General features: G+C 33.1%; 1 protein-coding gene across 1 annotated transcript; it reads right to left on the bottom strand.

The window, feature by feature from the left end:
* Positions 1 to 3,223: 3,223 nt before the first annotated feature.
* Positions 3,224 to 19,160, bottom strand: LOC148596474 (uncharacterized). The gene is made up of 3 exons (XM_088563426.1): positions 19,096 to 19,160; positions 16,126 to 16,203; positions 3,224 to 14,111 (listed from the first exon to the last, which is right to left on the bottom strand). Exons 1-3 carry the CDS (start codon positions 19,133 to 19,135, stop codon positions 10,888 to 10,890), a joined length of 3,342 nt encoding a protein of 1,113 aa, XP_088419552.1. The 5' UTR covers positions 19,136 to 19,160; the 3' UTR covers positions 3,224 to 10,887.
* Positions 19,161 to 19,879: the final 719 nt, after the last annotated feature.

Consider the following 19,879-nt stretch of genomic DNA (forward strand, 5'->3'; position numbering starts at 1 on the left):
CTCCAATCTACTTTCTGTTCAGACGACCTTCCTGATCAGTCAATCAGAATTCATTGGTCATGAATTTTACAGGACTATTCAAATGGAAAAAATCTAATGATTCTGAAGAGGTCATCTGAACAGAAAGTAGAATAGATTGTTGTTAGATTTTAATTAGATTAGAAGTTTGTAATTCATGAATCATGAAGTTTTTGTCAATTTTATTGTGGATATTATTGATTGAATTCATTATCATTATACCCCCCACTTGAAAAGTTAGGGGAGGTATAGAGTTATAAGGGTATCACAGAGGGGCTCTTCTCTTATCCATTATTCCTCCTACATATAAACTGAAGTGAATTTAATAAAACTTTCACTGAATCCTTATTACATATTCCCATTGTCCACATCTTAATTCAGATTTTGATTCAAATTAATTTTGAGGTCTAAAGGTGCATGTTTTTGAAAGGGGAAAAGAGGGGAGGTATCAATGAAATGCTTTGCTCACTTGTTTTTATAATTTTACCTATGTAATAATAAAGGGTCTCAGATAACAGAGACAAGAATTCTTGAAGATTTAATTAACGCCCAGAATAATTTCTGCACATTTTTTTAAATCGTTGCTCTTTGTGTCACTTGTGATCACATTTTGGTTGTTCATTCTGCCCAATCAATCATCCTAGATAATTCATATAATTCATTGTTGGTATAATACCACTATTAAGGGGAACCAGTCCCCTGCACATACCAGATTAGTCCGTAAAAAAACAAAGTAGTTCTGAGGATGCATTGTATATTTTTTGTGATTTAGCCAGCATATGCCACTGGGTAAGCATCATGTCAGGTACACACTGAATACAACAGTTTTGAACTCTGATGTAGAGAATAATTTGTCAGAGTCTAGATCTTAAGCCCATTGATTTGTCAAATTTCCAAAAGAAAGTAGTATTTTTAGTAGCTGTCTACTTTCACTTCACCATTCTTTCTTAGAAGCCAATTGCTGCAAATTTTATGAGAGAGTCTTTAAAGGGTCCCCTCTATGATAAAACTTGTTAAAGTTCGTTTTAACAAACTTTAAAAAATGATTGGGACCTTGAAAATTGCTTAATTCAACATATAAAGTAATGGGACTTTTAATAGTGGTTTTACACCTGTAGCTTTGTTATGATAAAATAATAGTTATCTCCCTTTTTGCACTGTTATAAGTAGTACTAAAAATTTGAATATTTATCCTCTGACAGTAACAATCAAAATGCATGAAGATGGAGTTATTGTAACATTTTTGCCCATGTATTTTTGTAGACATATCATGTCTGTCAGTCTGTTTGTTGGTCCTACAATAACTGGGGTCATTATTAAAGTTCGTATTGGGATTAATTTTTAATTTGGTTTCAAGAAAGTTTTTGGGGTTTTTTTTCACTTTTTCTATCTTTTCCCCAGAGTTGTTAGACATGAAAATGCCTTGGCATTTGCTATTACAGACATGGGTCAAAATATGTTGAAGAATGTGCAATAAAAATTCATTTTCATGTACGAAGAAAATTGTGTTTGTTTTCCTTTAGACCCCCCTTTTTTCCCTTTTTGTTATTGGAAGAATGAGCCAGCGATGGCCTATAGAAACCCTATTACAAATTTTGGAAATTTCTGGTTCCCATGTATTAATTCATCCATTGACACAAAAACTTGTAGTTAAGGAGGTAGACCTAGGGTGAGGGACATAACTCATGAAATTAGTGATATGTTTGTATCACATTCAATTTCACTAAATTCTTTCAAGCTTTTATTTGAAACGGAATGAAATTAGTCCAAGTTACTTTGATGCTTACGTGAGATTGATGTAAAGTAATGAATACGAAAGTTCCAATAATTTGTAAGAGTTGTGTCTCTTACCCTAGGTCTACCTTCTTAAGGCCATTTCAAGTTAATTTTCATGAAACCAATGAGGGAGTTTTATGTTTTTTTTATTGGCCTAAGATTTGAGGTACTAGTTAGCCTTTTCGTATATTTGTGACATGTTTGTTATTATATGAGTATGTTTTCTAATAAATAATTTGATTTGTAACAAGCTTTCTGATTGGTTGACTCCATGCTTACCTTTAACCAAAGCCCAGGGCTAGTAAAAATTGATTCAGGCTAGTGAAATGATGTGTACTTTACTTATTTAGGGCTAGTTGAGTCCTATACAGTCCTCTATTATTTGTGCTCGTTATTGAGAATTTTGAAGAAAGGAATTGCCGATTCTCATAAAGCTAACCATGTTATTTTATTTTTTTTTTTGCCATAAAGAAATAACTTATTTGATAATGTAAAGTATTGTTTCTATCTGTGTAACCACAGCAGGTCTATTAGCCACTTCACTCCATTAGTTAGTATCTACTTCAAACCTGATTTTCTAGCGCTTTAAATTAAAGCAAAATTCCACTTTTTTCAAATCCAGATTTTACTGTTATGATTCTTTTTTTATTGTATATTTACTTCCGATTTTGCCAATTTCCGCATTGTTGATTGACCTCATAAAATCAGGTCTACTACTTTGTGTAATCTGTAATTCAAAAAGTATTGAACCAATTTAATTCAAACTTTGCAATGCTAAATTATGCATATGAAAAATGTGCACTTAGTCTTATAGAGAAATTAAAAAAAAAAAATTCCTACATTCCCAAGTTTGTTGAACTTTAATAATTTCCACTCTATAATGTTGACAGTACTTTTTTTGTGTGATTAAAAATAGCAGTCTTTGTAAGAATCATGCAAGTTCTGAAAAAGGTGGTGCACCCCAAAAAAAAGGCTACACATTTTATTTTTTTATTATCAAGTTGCTTTATAGATCGATATGATGAAATTTAAATTATTCATTCCAATATGTCTGTTCTTAGGAGATATTCCACACTGAAAATCCAACATTTTCTTTTGAATTTTTTGAGTACATTTTATCTCCCAATAACAAGGGTAACATGAAAAACCACATGCTAATTTCTTTTACTATAACATTTAAACAAAATGTCAAAAATAAAAATGTGTACCCGGTAGTCTTTCTAACCATGAATCACATTTTGCATGATTCTTAGCTGGAGCACTGCTCCAGTACTATGGGGAAATTCACAATCTGTAAAAATCTCTAGAAACTATGAAGAAATCTATAAAAGTAAACACCTCTTGTTAGAGATAGAAATGTGTAACAGCCAGCCAGACAGACCTCCTGATTTTAAGCTGGGGGCATTATAAACACAACACAAACACAAAATCAACCAACAAACAACATTTTAATGGTCAGCACCTCTGCTGTAAATTTTTGCTGATATATGATGAGCTCAAACACTGGTCAGAGAGTAGATCTCGCAGTTTCCAAGACAGAAGCAATTCTCGCCAATTTGTTCACTAAAATTGTATTCCTCAATGAAAATCATTGTAAGATTGCTCATTTTGGAGAGTAAATTATTGCTATTTTGTATAAAATCCCTTTGATCTTGTTAAATGATAATTTTCAATCTCATACCAGTCGCTTGAGAATAAAAATTATCATATAGCTGCACAACTTATGTGACTCCGCTGAAAAATAATCCCAAAAGGAAACTTTGCTGTGCTTATAAAACTTACTAATTTCTTTTAGAAAAACTGAAAATAAAACTAATTCCTTACACTTCAGCAAAACAGAGATAAACAGATTATTTTAATATTTTTTCAACTCGTGGAAGTTTCTTATGCTCATCTCGTGTCAAGGTAAAGCCGCTAATCGAGATCAGCACAAGAAACTCCCGTGTTGAGAAGTATTAAATAATCTAATAATATCAGCAATCTGTTAAGACCTTTTTTCATAAATTTTGAACATGAAATTGTTTCACAGGAGAGGATGAAAAATCTGTTGGCGAGAACTACTCCTTGACCAATATAATTTTAACACATCTGTTAATACAGTCAAACCTTTCTTTGCAAACATCTGTATTCAGCCATAACATGTCTTAATAGACAATGATTTAAATATCCATGTATCCTGTATAAAATTAACTTGTTAATAAAGACCACCTGTGTTAGGTGACCTTGGAAGGTCACTTAAGACAGATTTTACTGTCCTATATATATATATATATATATATATATATATATATACTTGAATTGAAATAAAATTGAAGTAGTCAGATGAGGATAGGCTTAATCTCAAATTTTATGTACTTTAACCAAAAATTTATCATTTTAAACATGAATGATGAAATTTCAACAACAAAAAAATAATCTACTTTTAGAGTAATTAATAATATATTTCTCATCCCAGGAAGATAAATTAAAGAAGTTGATATATTCACTGCCAAATACTAATTATGCAGTAGTCTTTGCAAATGGTCAAACTGATGATTAAATGGTTGGGTTGATGAGTAAATGCTAAAACTGATGATTAAATGGTTGGTTTGATGACTAAATGGTCAAACTGAACAAGTATTAATTGAAATGGTAAAAAAAATCAACATCACAAAGAAAAATTGATGGTACTGATCATGGATGGCGGCATTTCTGTTTTTCACACAATCTGTCTAGTGAACATATTTGCACAGATAAATTTTCACCATTTCAATGATTAATTATCATTTTTATCATTTTATCAATTTTACTACATTTTTTTTTAAGATGTAATATTTCGCATACTCATGGTCCAATGCAAAAAAAAAAAAAAACAATGAAAATTGATACATTTATAGCACCGGTATCTTTACACAGTAATTTGATAATTTATACCATTAGAATCAAGGAATAAAGACATAACTTTGGTAAAATAAGTTGCAGTTTAATTGAATTCCACTGCAAATAATTACAAGAGCAGGTAACTCTGTCAAAAACCTTTTTTTCTAACTTTCAAAGCGTATTCAGTGATGCAATGGTTATTTTTAGTTATTTTAAATAGTAAAGACTTGCATTGTAAGATTTGGTGGGCTTTTGACATGCATGTTTATGATTTTTCACATTTTGCCTGATTCTTACTCAGTTTTACTGAAGTCATTAAAAAAGTGTACCTATCTCAGATAGTCATTTTGAAGTAAAAAAAAATATGATACATGTACATGTATATAACAAAGAAATGGAATGTAATTCAGGCAAGAAAAAAATAATTCAAGAAGGAAGTGATTTCACAAATAAATTGTTTAAACCTGTCAAAAAGCCTAAAAACTCATCCTGGACAGAAATCTGCATAAACATATAATTAAGCATTCTTGAACTTTTGAAGATAAGAGATGGAATTTCGATGGATCTACACTCAATGATAGCTTCCAATTATAAAATTTCATCAAGGATTTTTACTTAGTAGTTTAAAAAATGGCAAAAATCTTATCGGACAAAAAAGAACAATTTGTGCTTATCAAATCCTTGAGAAATCCTCCCCAAGACAAATTCCACTGTGTAAAAAATAAGTCACACACCAAACAACACAACAGAACCCCTTCCCAAATAACAAGCATGGTATTTACATTCACACTCTTTCATAAAAATCTTTCATTGCAGTTCAGTGAGACCTGTCTCAACCAAAGCTTGTCAGACTTAAGTATCATTCTTTATAAAAATCAGACAGGAAGTGATTCATGCATGTCAAGAAAACCAACCAAATTCACTTTTACTTCTTGTTCAGAAACAGCTACTGAACACATACCGGTAATCAGTCTTAGATTTCATTTGGTTTTTGTGCTTTTGAGATAAATATTATGCAGATTGTATATGAAATTGACACATTGCAAGAGTTACCGTACCTGTTTTGGTTTGATTTGGTTGTTTTTAGCTGGAGGTAAAAATGTGGTTTTCTCAAAAGTACAGATCTAAATACAGGAACGACTGTTGTCAAATAAATACATCGCATATGAAGACCGAAAAAAGCATTGTTTGTTCCGTGGTTTTTTTTATATGAATCACCTGTACCATAGGCAGTGTCCAAAATTTATACGGACTGGTACTTCAAAATTGTTTCCAATTTAGACAGATGTTCGGTTTATCAAAGTTTAAACTGATGAAAGATGAATTTAAAAAGTGTCTAAATGTATTTGAACTTCAGTCTATACTGGACATAAGGGGTTTGGTTTTGACAGGTTTCACAGTACTTGGGGTCCAAAGGGGGTATCATTATACAATTTTTTTATTTTAAGGAAGAAGACCTTGAGTATGGGAGATAACTCTTGAAATCAGTGACATGTTTGTACCATATTCAATTGCACCACAGCATATCAAGCTTTCATATGAAACAGAATGAAATCAGTCCAAGTTACTTTGATGCTTACATGAGATTAATGTAAAATGCTGAATACAAACGTTCCAATGATTTATAAGAGTTGTGTCCCTTACCGTAGAGTCTACCTACTCAATACAATGTACTTAATAATGATTGAAAATGTTACTTGCACGTCAAACAAATTTTTAAAGTTCGAAAAGGGTACTTCGGAAACAAAACTGGTTCATTTAAAACAGGTTTCATTATACAAACATTAAAAAAAGAATACATACATACATGTACATAAATGATGGTTGAAAAGTTGCTTGCATGTTAAACACCTGCATAGAATTCAAGATGTATTTTTTTAAACATTGAGCAAAATTCATGGATGGAACATATACATAATTAAATACAATAAAAAATACACATATGATCAAATGGCAATGATTTATACAAACTTAAAGCTAAAAAATGCTTCAACGAAAATAATTGAGATCACCTTGGACTTAGTTTTTGGAGACAGAAAAATATGAATGAAAGATTTGCATGACTATGCCTGTTAAGAAGGCAGACCTAGGGTAAGGGACATAACTCTTGATATCAGTGATATGTTTGTATCATATTCAATTTCACCTAAGTCTATCATGCTTTCATTTGAAACAGAATGAAATCAATCCAAGTTACTTTGATGCTTGCATGAGACTGATGTAAAATGCTGAATACAAACATTCCAATGATCTGTAAGAACTGTATCCCCTACCCTAGGTCTACCTCCTTAAATGAAATAGAGAAAATGAAAACTGATTAACATGTACAACATTTGCATATGAGAATCAATTTATGAAGAAGTTTAACACATGAGAATCATATGGAAAGCATCATACATGTATGATCATCATATGAATTAAGTATAAATGTTTGTAAGAATCTCAGACAAAATGGGAAAAATCATAAAAACATGCACGTCAAAACTCCACCAATCTGACAATGTAATATCACTCAAGGATACTTCCTTTTTTTTTTGAAAAGACAATTATTTGACCTCTACATCATTGGATTTGCCAGAAATTTTTTCAATAGAGTCTAAGAAAAATTGAGGTTTTTGACAGTTATCTGCCCTTGAAATGTTCATTTTCAGTGCATTTCAATAAAATTGTAACTCAATGTTCCAGCATGATATGAAAAATCTTATCTGTTTTCCTTGATTCTAGTGGTACAAATAGTCAAAATACTTTATCATAATGGTGGGTTTTTCATACCATGTTTCACCTACTGCCTGACTCTTACAGGGACTGACACATACATGTAAGTGTCATGATCAACATGTTCAGTTTAATCATGATTATCACATTATCAAATGAAAATCATGTTTTCATTTATGTTAATCATATGATAGCAATCCAATATAACATTTAACTACAAGAATCAAATTAAAACCCTATGAATATCATACTTTAATCAAAATATGATTATAATATGACTATCCTATGAATCAATAAAAATATACATGTATGATTATCATATGAATAAAAAAACATGCATGATAATCATACATACCACTTTTGACAGAACATATTTAAATGCATCTACTGAACACATCCATGTATAAATCTGTTGAATCTTGTTCTAAAATAATGCTGCCTTTCACAAAAATAATTCAGACCCCAGTGCCACAAAACTTGAAAAATAACTCAAGTCTGAGAAAATTCTTACCATCAACTTCAAAGATTTTGATTTGGAATTACCATGCAAGTTAAGAATATTCTCAGACTTATGTATTTTCTTTTAAACTTTTATGACGTGGGGCCAGAACAATAAAAGGTATCTCATGAAGAATTGTATTATTCTAATGCAGGCCCGTCAAAACACAAACGCATACATGTGATTTGGCAAACAATTGAGAGATCAATTTTGACTACATGTACATGAATATAACTACATCAAAAACAGAATATAAAACGAAGCACAAACATATCAAGTAATGGTCACCTGAAGAATCATTGACGTAAAAAAAAAAATAAAACAAAAAACTAACCATCTGCTCCTATGTTTACCCTTCACAACTAACCACCTGCTCCTATGTTTACCCTTCACAAATACATTGTTTCTTAAATTAAGGGCAATGTTAATTCGTATATGTCCAGTGGCAGATCCAGGGGGAGGGTGCAGGGGGTTGGCACCCCCCTTTTATTGGAAAATTTGTAATTTCCATGTACGAAATTGGCAAAAAATAGCAAATAATGTCCAGCAACCCTTTTTTCCAAAGAACCCTGGCTGGCCCCTGGATCTGCCCCTGATGTCTTGAGCTAACAAATAACTATTCATAAAATGTTTGTATTAACTAAAGGACAGCTGTATGTATCTTTCATTTCAAGATCACTTTCAAATTTTTCAAATCAGCTTTTTGAACTTTTATCTACAGTACAGAGACATGCTATGTTTAAACAGTGACATAGTGGTGTACCACTCTCAGAGTGGCAGTAAATGTCTTTTTAGTCTTTGAAGATATGTTTTATATTTTTTTTCTGAATTTAATGTGGTAGAGCTTACTGCTCACAATACAAAAGAAAAAATCTCAAATTGAGAACCACTCTAAAAGTGGTACATCACTGTCAGTGTTCAGTCATAGTACACCACTATGTCAGTGTTCAGTCATGGTACATCACTGTCGGTGTTCAGTAATGGTACACCACTGTCAATGTTCAGTCATGGTACACCACTATGTCAATGTTCAGTCATGGTATACCACTATGTCAGTGTTGTCATGGTACACCACTGTCAGTGTTCAGTCATGGTACACCACTATGTAGGTGTTCAGTCATGGTACATCACTGTCGGTGTTCAGTAATCGTACACCACTGTCAATGTTCAGTCATGGTATACCACTATGTCAGTGTTGTCATGGTACACCACTGTTGATGTTCAGTCATGGTACACCACTACGTCTGTGTTCAGTCATGGGATGTGTCTGTACTGTATGATAAAAGGGGGACATGATAACAGCTCGCACAGTTTTAATAAGTATTGAGTTCATAGACCCATATACACTGTACAATCTCCCATAATTTACACAACTGGAATTCAATTCTACATACATGTATACTTGAGCAAATATCTGAACACATTGTGGATTTAAAGACATTTGTATATATGGCACAATTTTATGGCATTAACATTTTTATCTATTACCACTAGACAGAGTCCAAAATAATGATGCAGGACTTCAGCAGTTTTGAAGTAGAATATATTGATATAATCTACATTGTAAATGTAGGACATTTTTTAAATGCTGCAAAGCCCAGGTAAATTTGTACTGAAAGTGGTACCAGTTCATTTCAGTTGGTCATAAAATAAGAACAGACAACAGGTAAAATTCAGAAATAGTCCATTCATTTCTAACAACAAGCCTGCTGTTTACTGACATGATTTTACAGCAGTCTAAAGTGGTGCAAAATCAAAGTAAAACAAATGGTAAAAAATGAAATGTAATAGTAGATAATGATAAAGAATCTTCAGTAGGTCACATATGGAGCCTTAAATGTAATCCAAGAAATAGTTTAAATACATGTATAACAGATTTGTTGGAACTGAAGACATTTACTAAGGTAAAGGACATAACTCTTGAAATCAGTGATGTTTGTATCATATTCAATTTCACCAAATCCTATCAAGCTTTCATTTGAAACAGAATGGAATCAATCCAAGTTACTTTGATGCTTATATGAGATGGATGTAAAATGCTGAATACAAACGTTCCAATGATTTGTAATAGTTGTCTCCCTTCCCTTAGGTCTAACACCTTAAATGCACCTAAATTGACTAGAAGTTCATTATTGTTCTAAAACCAGTTAAGGGTAATGAAATAAAAATTCTAGACAATAATTTTTTTGCACAAAGTAATTTTGAGATTATGAGATTATTATTAAGGATGTTTGCTGCTTTTGTTAGTTTTTCAGAGTCTGCTAATTTTTTTTCCATTTCAATGCATAAATATTTTTTCCAGTGACCCCCACTTTTCTATTCATAATTTCATTAAACACATTAAAATGCTATTTGGGAAGTTTTTATGAAATCCTCGTTATTTTTTCAGTGTTTTTTTATAGATAAAACCTACTAAGACATAAACTACATGAATGAAAAATCAAGAGAAATCCCTTTCCTGCTAAAATTTCAAATGGTTATATCACATAAAACGAACATAATTTTTTGTTTCTACTTATATTGTACTAGCATTTAAGATCTTATAAGAAATCATTGTTACTTCTACAAACATGATTTTACGAGGTCTACAAACAAGGCAGAAATTGGCAAAATCGAACTAAATATACAGTAAAAAAAAAGAATTGTAAAGGTAAAATCCATATTTGATATGGTGGAATTCCTCTAAAAAGTGGAAAAATCATGTCGGTTCTAAGCAAAGCAGCAAACATCCTTAAAAGCTATGGTTACGCAGCTATCTTGCATTTCTGGTACATTTTAAACAACAGTAAAACAAAAAAATAAATACAATATTTACACATACATAACATGATAAATTGGCAAAAATCACCAAAAAAATTAATTGAACACAGCATAATATAAAAAAAAACATCAGAAACTCACAATAAGTACAAGTTTCAATGTAACATTTAAAATCCAACTAATGATCAGACAATTTTATGGAATGTTCATCATATGCTGCCATTTCAAATTATAAATATTACAAACTATTGCCTACTGCTTCATGGATCATTCTTTGGGGGACCTTGAAACTTCTGCCTTGGAATTGAGAGATCATTCGGAACTCCTCTTTGGTTATTAGCTTGTAGACTTTTCATCTGTTCGGATACATTAAGATTCTGCATCATCGCTCCTTGGGCTGCCATAACATTGGCCGCCAATGCCATCTGCATTTGCTGTAGTTGAAGAAAATACATTTGCTGTGCCTCAGGTGGTATCATTTGAGGATAAACAGGCTTTTCTACACTTGGCTCTTCAGTTACATGTACTTCTATTTCCTCAGTTGATTTCTTTTTTAGACGGGGAGCGTACCGTCTTCTTTTCTTAAGCGGCATTACTATTTCAGGTTTTGGTGAGTCATTCGGACAATTATCTCGTAATATTTGTTGTTCTTTTAAAATGCTGTCAGCTGAAACCACTCTTGGAGAAACTACTGGAGGATTAAGATTCTCCAGGTTCTCTGTTGCAGAATTACTACGAGATCGAAAGTCTTCTTCACTAAGTGCCTCACCAGACTGACTGATTGGTGAAAAGCGACCAATATCTTGATTAACACTGACCTGTTCTTTCAAGCAAGTTAAATTGTTTTTTTTAATTGCTAAGTCTTCGGGTATATTATATTGAGCAATCCTCGGTAAGTTTAGCATTTCCAAACATTGCTCATTGTATGGTATACTAGAATGTGGACTGCTAACAAAACGTTGTTCAGAAAATGCTGAATCAACAGATATTCCTGTTTTGTCTGACGCATTGTCAAAGTTATCATCTGAATCACATACATCTTTCTTTATCTCACAGTCTTTGAATGACAATTCATCATTATATCTATGTTGTCGATACAAATTTTCCATTTCTTTAAGAGATCCATTGATGAATTCAGTAACTGACGTCCCCGTGGCAACAAGCTTTGCCTCTTTCTGAGTATTTTCATCATTATTGTCAACAGCAGCAGTTTTCTCTGAATCTTTCAAAGTAGAAATTTTTGGTTTCATCGAAGTTTTATCAAAATCTGTATCATTTTGATAATTGTTCCCTTTTAAACTTTCAGGCTTTTCAATTTCTTTCTTGTACTTCAAGTTTTCCACAAGAGTTCTCTCCCTTTCACCATTTCCAACTAAGCTAGCAATATCAGTTGACATTGAACTTTGAGTATTATCATGACTTGCTGCATCCTTAAGCTTTTGTTCCTTCTCAAGATCATTATCTGATGAAGGGTCACTATCATCATTTTGTCTCTGTTTTTCAAAAACATTTAGGTCTTCAGCTGACAAAGAATTATCAGTTTTGTTGTCGCTTTCTTTCAACTTTTCAAGTATCGGAGCGAGTGATTCGTGAATCATGGCTTCAGTGACGCCTGGTTGTTCTGTGTGCTGTCGAATATGTTTATACAAGTGACTTGTCTGTGCAAACTCCTTCTTGCAAATTTTACATACATAAGGCTTATTAGAATTGTGCATTCTAGAATGAATCGTTAAATGATGACGGTGGATAAATGATTTTTCACAAACTTCACATTTGAAAGGTCTAAGACCACTATGCATTTTCTTATGTTGACGTAACACACACGCCTTACTGAATGACTTGCCACAGACATCGCAGGTATGTAGCTCTTCGGCACTGTGGGTGCTAACATGTTTCTGTAATTCTGAATTATCACTGAAGGTGGCACTGCACACCCCACATTTGTATGTTCTTTCACCAGTGTGAGAACCCATGTGCATTTCGAGATAAAACACTTCATTGAAAGTCCGTCCACACAAGTGGCACTTATAATTTTTTCCATTGTGTACACGCAAGTGACGACGCAAATTATTATACTGACTAAACTCACGATCGCACTGTTCACATTTATATGGCATACTTCCTGTGTGAGTATTTCTCATATGTCGCTGGAGTTCATAGCTATCAGAAAACTCCATGTTACATATTCCACAAGCACACACTTTAGATTCATGAGTTTTCATGTGATTGTGGAAATTCCCAACTTGTGAAAATTGTCGATTGCAAGACTTGCATTGATAGATTTCAAGAACCTCTTTTGGTTTTTTATCGCCTTTCTTGGAAGATGACCTTGATTTATTATTTCCAGAATTTCTCCTTACAGGAGCCCCTTTGCTGGGTGGTAAGTTCAAATTAGGCCTGTATGGCAGACTCGTCACTACATTACTTGGGAATGTATCACCTTGTAATGGAAATCGCCCATCCTGAGTATTGGTAGGATTTGCTTGTGGCATGAAAGAGTTTGGGGGATACATCATTGGCATAAAGGGAGAGAATCCAAATGGCATTGGAAAATTTCCAATCATTCCCATGTTTGGTAATGGGGGAATCATACTAAGTAATGACTGGTGTTCTATACCAGGAATTTTATTGTCTAATTGGGGGTTATAATATGGAGGATAACTCCCCCTATCAACAGTTTCTTCCAGTTTTTCATGACTAGTGGGTCCTAATGGTGACCTTGACCTGTAGTCAACCTGATGATTTTCATTGGACGGAATATTATGATAATATCCTCTGTTCGGCAACTGAGCATTGGTTGGACGGATTTCATGTTGTAGAAGACGACTGTGCTGAGTATTATGGGAAAAATGCTCAGAGTTGGCCACTATCTCATTATTGTGACGAAAATTTTCTGAAAAACTTCTTAGAGGAGGGTTGTCATGTGACTTCTGTTTATCAGCCTCATTTTGGTGTCCATTTTCTTGAGTAACCTCACTCTGAGTGTCAATCACAAGTTTGTCACTCTCATCATTATCAGAGTCTGTTTCTTCATCTACATGAGTAGATGAAATTTCTGTGCTTGAAGTTGAAATTTCTGGGAGAGAGGATGAAACTTCTGTAGGCTTTGGTTCAAGATTCGTACTACCAAAGACAGTTGAGGAGACAAGATTCTCACGATTCTTCACAGTGGACAAATCAAGCGCACCTGATTCTAAACTACCTACTTTCTGACCCTTGTCCAGCTGCTGATTGCCTAAGCTTGTTTTTATCTCAGGGTTGACTATATTGTATTGTATACGAGTCTGAGAACTTTCAAAATTGTTTTTCTCCTGTGACATATAAAATGCAGAGGTCTTTGACTTTGTAGAACTAACATCAGGACTTTTTTGTTTCAATTCGTCACCATGGTTACTGAGAATGGACGAGTGTTTATACACATTATGGCACTGCAGGTGATACAAAGAGGGAAAACTGCCAGGACAGAAATTACATCTGTAGGAAGCTGAAAATAGAACAACACAAAATGATTGATTGATTGATTAAGGTTTATATAGTACACCAAATGAGTATAGATTCTCAAACTCCCATTTTGGTGTCACTTTTCAGAGGGACTCCAGGAAATTCAAAAAATGCCATAAAAATCCTGGAGTGATCTTGGCGTACTTCCTCCAAAAGGCAATAAAATACTCCCAGCTAGGACTTTTTTATTGCCCTGAATATCCTTTGAAGTTACCACCTACATCCTGTCATACCTGTCAGGTGAACTTGATCACAATACACATGGTAATAAAATACTTGGAGTGACTCCGAAATACTCCCAAAAAGACAATAAACTACTCACAGATGGGAGAAATCACTTGGAGGATTTTAGGAGTGGACTCCCTCTCTGGGAGTAATGTATGTCCTATGACAGATATTTCATGCATTTCAGGACAAGAACAATTTACCAATCAAACAGATCCTGCTTTAAACTAGTCCAACACACTTTTTATTGTGCAAGATCACAGCAGCAATAGGCTGAAGGTACATTTTTTGGTATGCAGACACATTACTGTAAACATATTAATTTTTGCGGTTGCTGATTTTCATGGATTCTGTCAAGTGAACATATTCACGGGTATCAATTTTTGCGCTTTCAAAAAATGATAGCATTCTATAGTTTTAAAAATGTTTACAGTTCCATTTTTCATGCTTTTCTGTCCACCACGAAAAAAGCAAAAATTAGAACACCGTGAAAATTGATACTTTAACAGTATTCTGTCTCCGACCTACAAGTTACCACTCTAGCCCATGAAGAAGGTAAGGGACATAACTCTTACAAATCACTGAAAAGTTTGTGTTAAGTATTTAACATCAATGTCAAGTAAGCATCAAGGTAACTTGGATTGACTTCATTCTGTATCAAATGAATGCTTGACAGGCTTTGGGGAAATTGTATACATTTTTGTACATGATACAAACATAACCTCAAGAGTTATGTCCCTTACCTTAAGTCTACCTCCTTAAATACCATCTGCAGTGACTACCAATTTTAATGTCTTTGGTTGGGAAACAAACCCAAAACCTCCCGTACTTAAGGCGAACATGCTACCATGTAACAACACAAAACTTGAAATTTCTTACATGAGATAAAACATTGCTATCCATACATGGTTTTTCACTGGACTCATATGAATATCTGAATCAGATCAAAAGAAATTGGTGACGAGAGTTGAAGTTCGTGTAAAATTTTCAAGCATGTCAAATACAGGGATGATTTTATGAGGTCAAAAAACAAAGCAGAAATTGGCAAAATTGGAAGTAAATACATTTGTATACAGTAAAACTCATTCCTGCAAATGTGAAAGGTTTAAAAGTCCACAATATAGGGCATCTAAGTCTCGTCATGTCACTCTGTGGTTTCATGAGAACAGGTCGTCTACCATTCAAATGCATAAAAAATCATCATTAATATAGCATTGAGTTCAGGATTAAAAGCAAAACATCTTTTCTTTTCATATAAAAATACCAATAAAAATGACAGGTATTTTATGATAAAATAGAAGATTTTGCAGTGAAATGTAACTTTTCTAGATCCCGGATGTAAACAATAAAATGCAGAGTGGTCTTGGAATTTCAATACATTCTACAAAGGAAATTACCGAAGGAAAATGAAGCTAGAACTCAGTGATTTTGATCCTTGTTTTAAAAGAAGCCCAACTACTTTTTGGGGGGAAATTTTTGTCGTATTTTAAATGCATTGGGAAAATATTTTACAGGGAACAGAAGCCCGTCAAATGCCTATTTATAACTCTGAATCGATACCGAACTGACAAATATGTACTCCAAACATTCATTAGGTTACAACTTGCCAAAAAAAACATTCCCCAGAAGTGAACAAAAAACCGGGCCTAGGAAATCAGGTCTCAAGAAACATTTCACTGGCTTCTTTACCTGCTACAATGGAAAGGTAACAAAATCACTGGAACAAGTCTTACAAACTCTATTTAATCCTTTCACAGTGATTGGATAATTACCTGGCCCTCTATCGAAATGTGATCCCTGCGAAAACTGGTTATTTATATCATTTCCTCTGCTACCTTGATTCATTTTGTCTGAAAAAAATGTTATCATTAATATTTTTTTGTTCATCATGACATTAGCAAACATGTACTTTTAATTTGTATTTTAATGTATTTTAATTTTTACCTTTTTTCTTACAATCAAAAAAAAAGACAGTAAAACCTGTCTACACTAAACCAAAATTGTTCAGGTTTGGTTTATACAGTACTGATGTTAAGGGACAGTTTTCTACTTTCTCGCCACATTAGAGGCAACTGCAAATTTGGTGCAGGACAGTTGTTACTTACATGTATGCCCCACATTCCCATTGGTAAGTAGAAAACTAAATTATCTTAAAGGATTTGTCAAGTTTGGAAAGCGAACTTCAAGTGTGGGAATGTTGAATTCAGTTACATGTAGAACCAAAATTAAAAAATATCCAGAATTCTCATTCCCTCCCTACTCAATTTTTTTCACAGTCCCTGTAATTTTTCCCCAATATAGTCAATATCTTTCAAATTGAAAGCATTTTCCCCTAAAATTGATAAGAAATCCAAAATATATTTTGATACCCCTAACTTTGACAAATGTAGGATGAGAATCTATGACTTTTTTTAATTGTGGTCTACTCTTTTCAATGTAAACCATAAATTTTGAAGAATCCTAGAACACTGAAGAAAAAATCTGGTTTGGCCAGGTCATCTGTTTATTCAGGGTTCGCTGGAATGTGCACAAAGGCAAAAAATATAATAGTCTAGTTTCATGCAACAAGCAAGGGAAAACAGGTAAGGAAATTATCTCATTTTTCATAAACATTTTAACATCGAGTTACATGTAATAGGGAAACAATTTAGACTTTAAATAGTGCTTGTGCCAAAATGGCCATTAAATGTTTAGGGTAGACACAAAAAAACAAGGGTAGGTATGGTAGCAGGAAACAGACATATTTTTGTCTTATTAGGCCAAGCTAAAAATGCTCTTCTTTTACATGTATCTATTTGATATATTCATTTTAAAACCTGACTGTTTGTTTTTTTTTCACATCCTTGACTTAGTAACCCTTTTGGTCCTGCACAGACAATCTAAAATCCTACTCAAAAAATATTTTTCCATCATTTTACAACAATAATATACTTTTATTTTGACACACCATGAAGTTACCTTCATGAGAAGGATAAGGAGATACAATTTAAGGAGGTAGACCTAAGGTAAGGGACACAACTCTTACAAATCATTGGAATGATTGTATTTAGCATTTTACATCGATCTCATGTAAACATCAAAGTAACTTCAATTGGCTTCATTCTGTTTCAAATGAAAGCTTGATGGGCTTTGATGAAATTGAATATGAAATAAGCATATCACTAATGTCATGAGATATGTCCCTTACCCTAGGCCTACATATACCTCCTTTAGTTGAAACTATAACTGATATCATTGGACAAAGGGACAGACAGAAAAGGTGATTTTTGTACTCGTCCTATATCCTATTGGACAAGGTCAGAAAAAAAAGTATTGTAGAGACCTGTATCCTCAATGAATGAAAAAAAGCAGCCCCAGTCTTGTTCCCTGCTACCAGCAAGAATAAAACAGAGTAGGTATGTATGTAATTGATATTTCTTTCAACAAACATTTTAATAATGCATTATCCTAAATGACCATAAAATGTTAAGAATACTCCCCTCGGTAGGCACAAAAAAATGGGGTAGGACATATTATTTTCTGGTAAAGTTGACAAATACTTCCTTGGGTGTCAATGATTGGGATGGACCAAGTGCCATATACCCTTTGAAGATGAAAATGGTCCATTAAAATTGTAGGATTTTACTAAGATAAATAAATGGCCCATTAAAATCTTGAATACTTGTAATAATGCTGAAAATAGCACATTTGAAAAAAAAATCTTTCCTGACCACTGGGGTCCAAGTGAGGTTGCAGTCACACAATACAGTGTACATATTATATTATTTTTGGTTGGTAGGTAAGCCCTGACTGGACAATAGCAGGATTTTGGGAATTGGAGGGAACATTTCTGGAAATTCATGTGTATTACTTAAATTATTTCATGTTCTTAGTTGTAGGTGTCTGCTTACCCTGTCTGGTCTTTGTCCCTGCATTACATTGTTTTAATTTCCACTAATTATTTTTTTACTTTTTTCCCACAAAAAAAAAAAATTAAAAGAAAAAAAGAATTCTGCCAAAAAAACAAAAGGCCAACACTGGCAGATGCAGGGAGAGGGTTCCCAAGGTTTCAACCAGCCCCCCTTTTTTGTTGAAATTCTCATTTCTCATTTAGTTTGAGCAAAATTTAGACAATAATGAGCAATTTATAGCCTAAACCTCCAAATTTTGGGATTGAAACCCCTCATTTATAAATTTCTGAACCCGCCCCTGATAGACAAAAAGCAATTTGATTATATTTATAATTAAATTAATATCAATTAATCTAAAGTACATTTCAAATCTAATAACATATTCTTTTGTTTTGGTTTGGTTTTTTTAATCTTTTCATCAAGTCAAGGAGCATACACGAAAATGAGTCACTGACAATGTAAGCGTCCGTTTATTTTATTTAAAGACCCATTGTATTAAGACAAAGGTATTGTTTTTGTTCGGGAAAAGGAGAAGCACACAAAACGCGCTCCCGCCTGGATCTTCAAGCAGAATTTAAGCAAACAGAGAAAAATGCTGCAAAGTAGCTGAGTAAAATAATTTCAAAGTTCATCTAAGGTGATACAACAATGCACAATACGAACTTTTTTGTAAACTTTGTCACATGGCTTTCTCGTTCAGGTAAACAAACTGTTGCAATATAAGAAAAAAGCGAAGTTTCAAAATGTACACGCGTGCGAAAGAAAACATAGTGACAGAAACAAAAATGTTCATTAGTTTTACAGTTCAGAATGAATTTGGTGCAAGAAGTAAGAAGATTCCAAATATTTTACCTGCTTTGAAGTCCTTTGTCGCATTCAAAACCAAAGCCATTTTCACCTTTCAACCCAAACTTTAATCTGTGTACTGCCGACGCTTAGATAATATCCAATACATACAATTGACGTGAAACGCTTCCCTGATACACAAAACCACCTGCATAAGCAATCAACCAATCAAATCAAAGTTGGTACCTACGGCGGGAAATACACGTCTTCTTTGTTAACAAAATGTAATTAGCACTGACACGGTTCAATGATCTATTAATAAAGGATTAACGCGGCCTAATTATCAAATACACAAGTTTAAAAAAGTGTTTTTTTGAATGGCATCTCAATGAATAACTGCAGATAATAATAAAAAAAATTCTTGATTTTTCCAAGGATTTACATATATAGCATTTAATTCCTTGATTTTCCGAAATCGGTATTTTCTAAATCCCGAATTTTAAAACTTAAAAACGGAGTATATAATTACATAAAAATAATCATCTGAACTTTACAGATTTCGATTACACACATGGAATGCTTTCTCTCTTTTTAAAATACAATTATTGTTTAAACATCGCTGTTTTGAACTGGCCATATACTATAATATGGTCAAAAGGAAAATATATGATGTTCAGTATATTACCTGGTACTTCTTTTTTTCCTTCAGAACATTTGAAAACAAAATGTAAAAAAATACCACATGATACCTGTTATAAAAAACAAAAAAGATAGGATACGAGAGAATTAATCTTTGAACACAAACATTGTCCAATATTACATCACCAGTGATTTTAACAATGATCGTATA

The sequence above is a fragment of the Perna viridis genome, chromosome 15, assembly GCF_037379345.1.
Source record: "Perna viridis isolate PV_CMFRI_1.1 ecotype Kerala chromosome 15, ASM3737934v1, whole genome shotgun sequence".
Classification (NCBI taxonomy): Eukaryota; Metazoa; Mollusca; class Bivalvia; order Mytilida; family Mytilidae; genus Perna; species Perna viridis.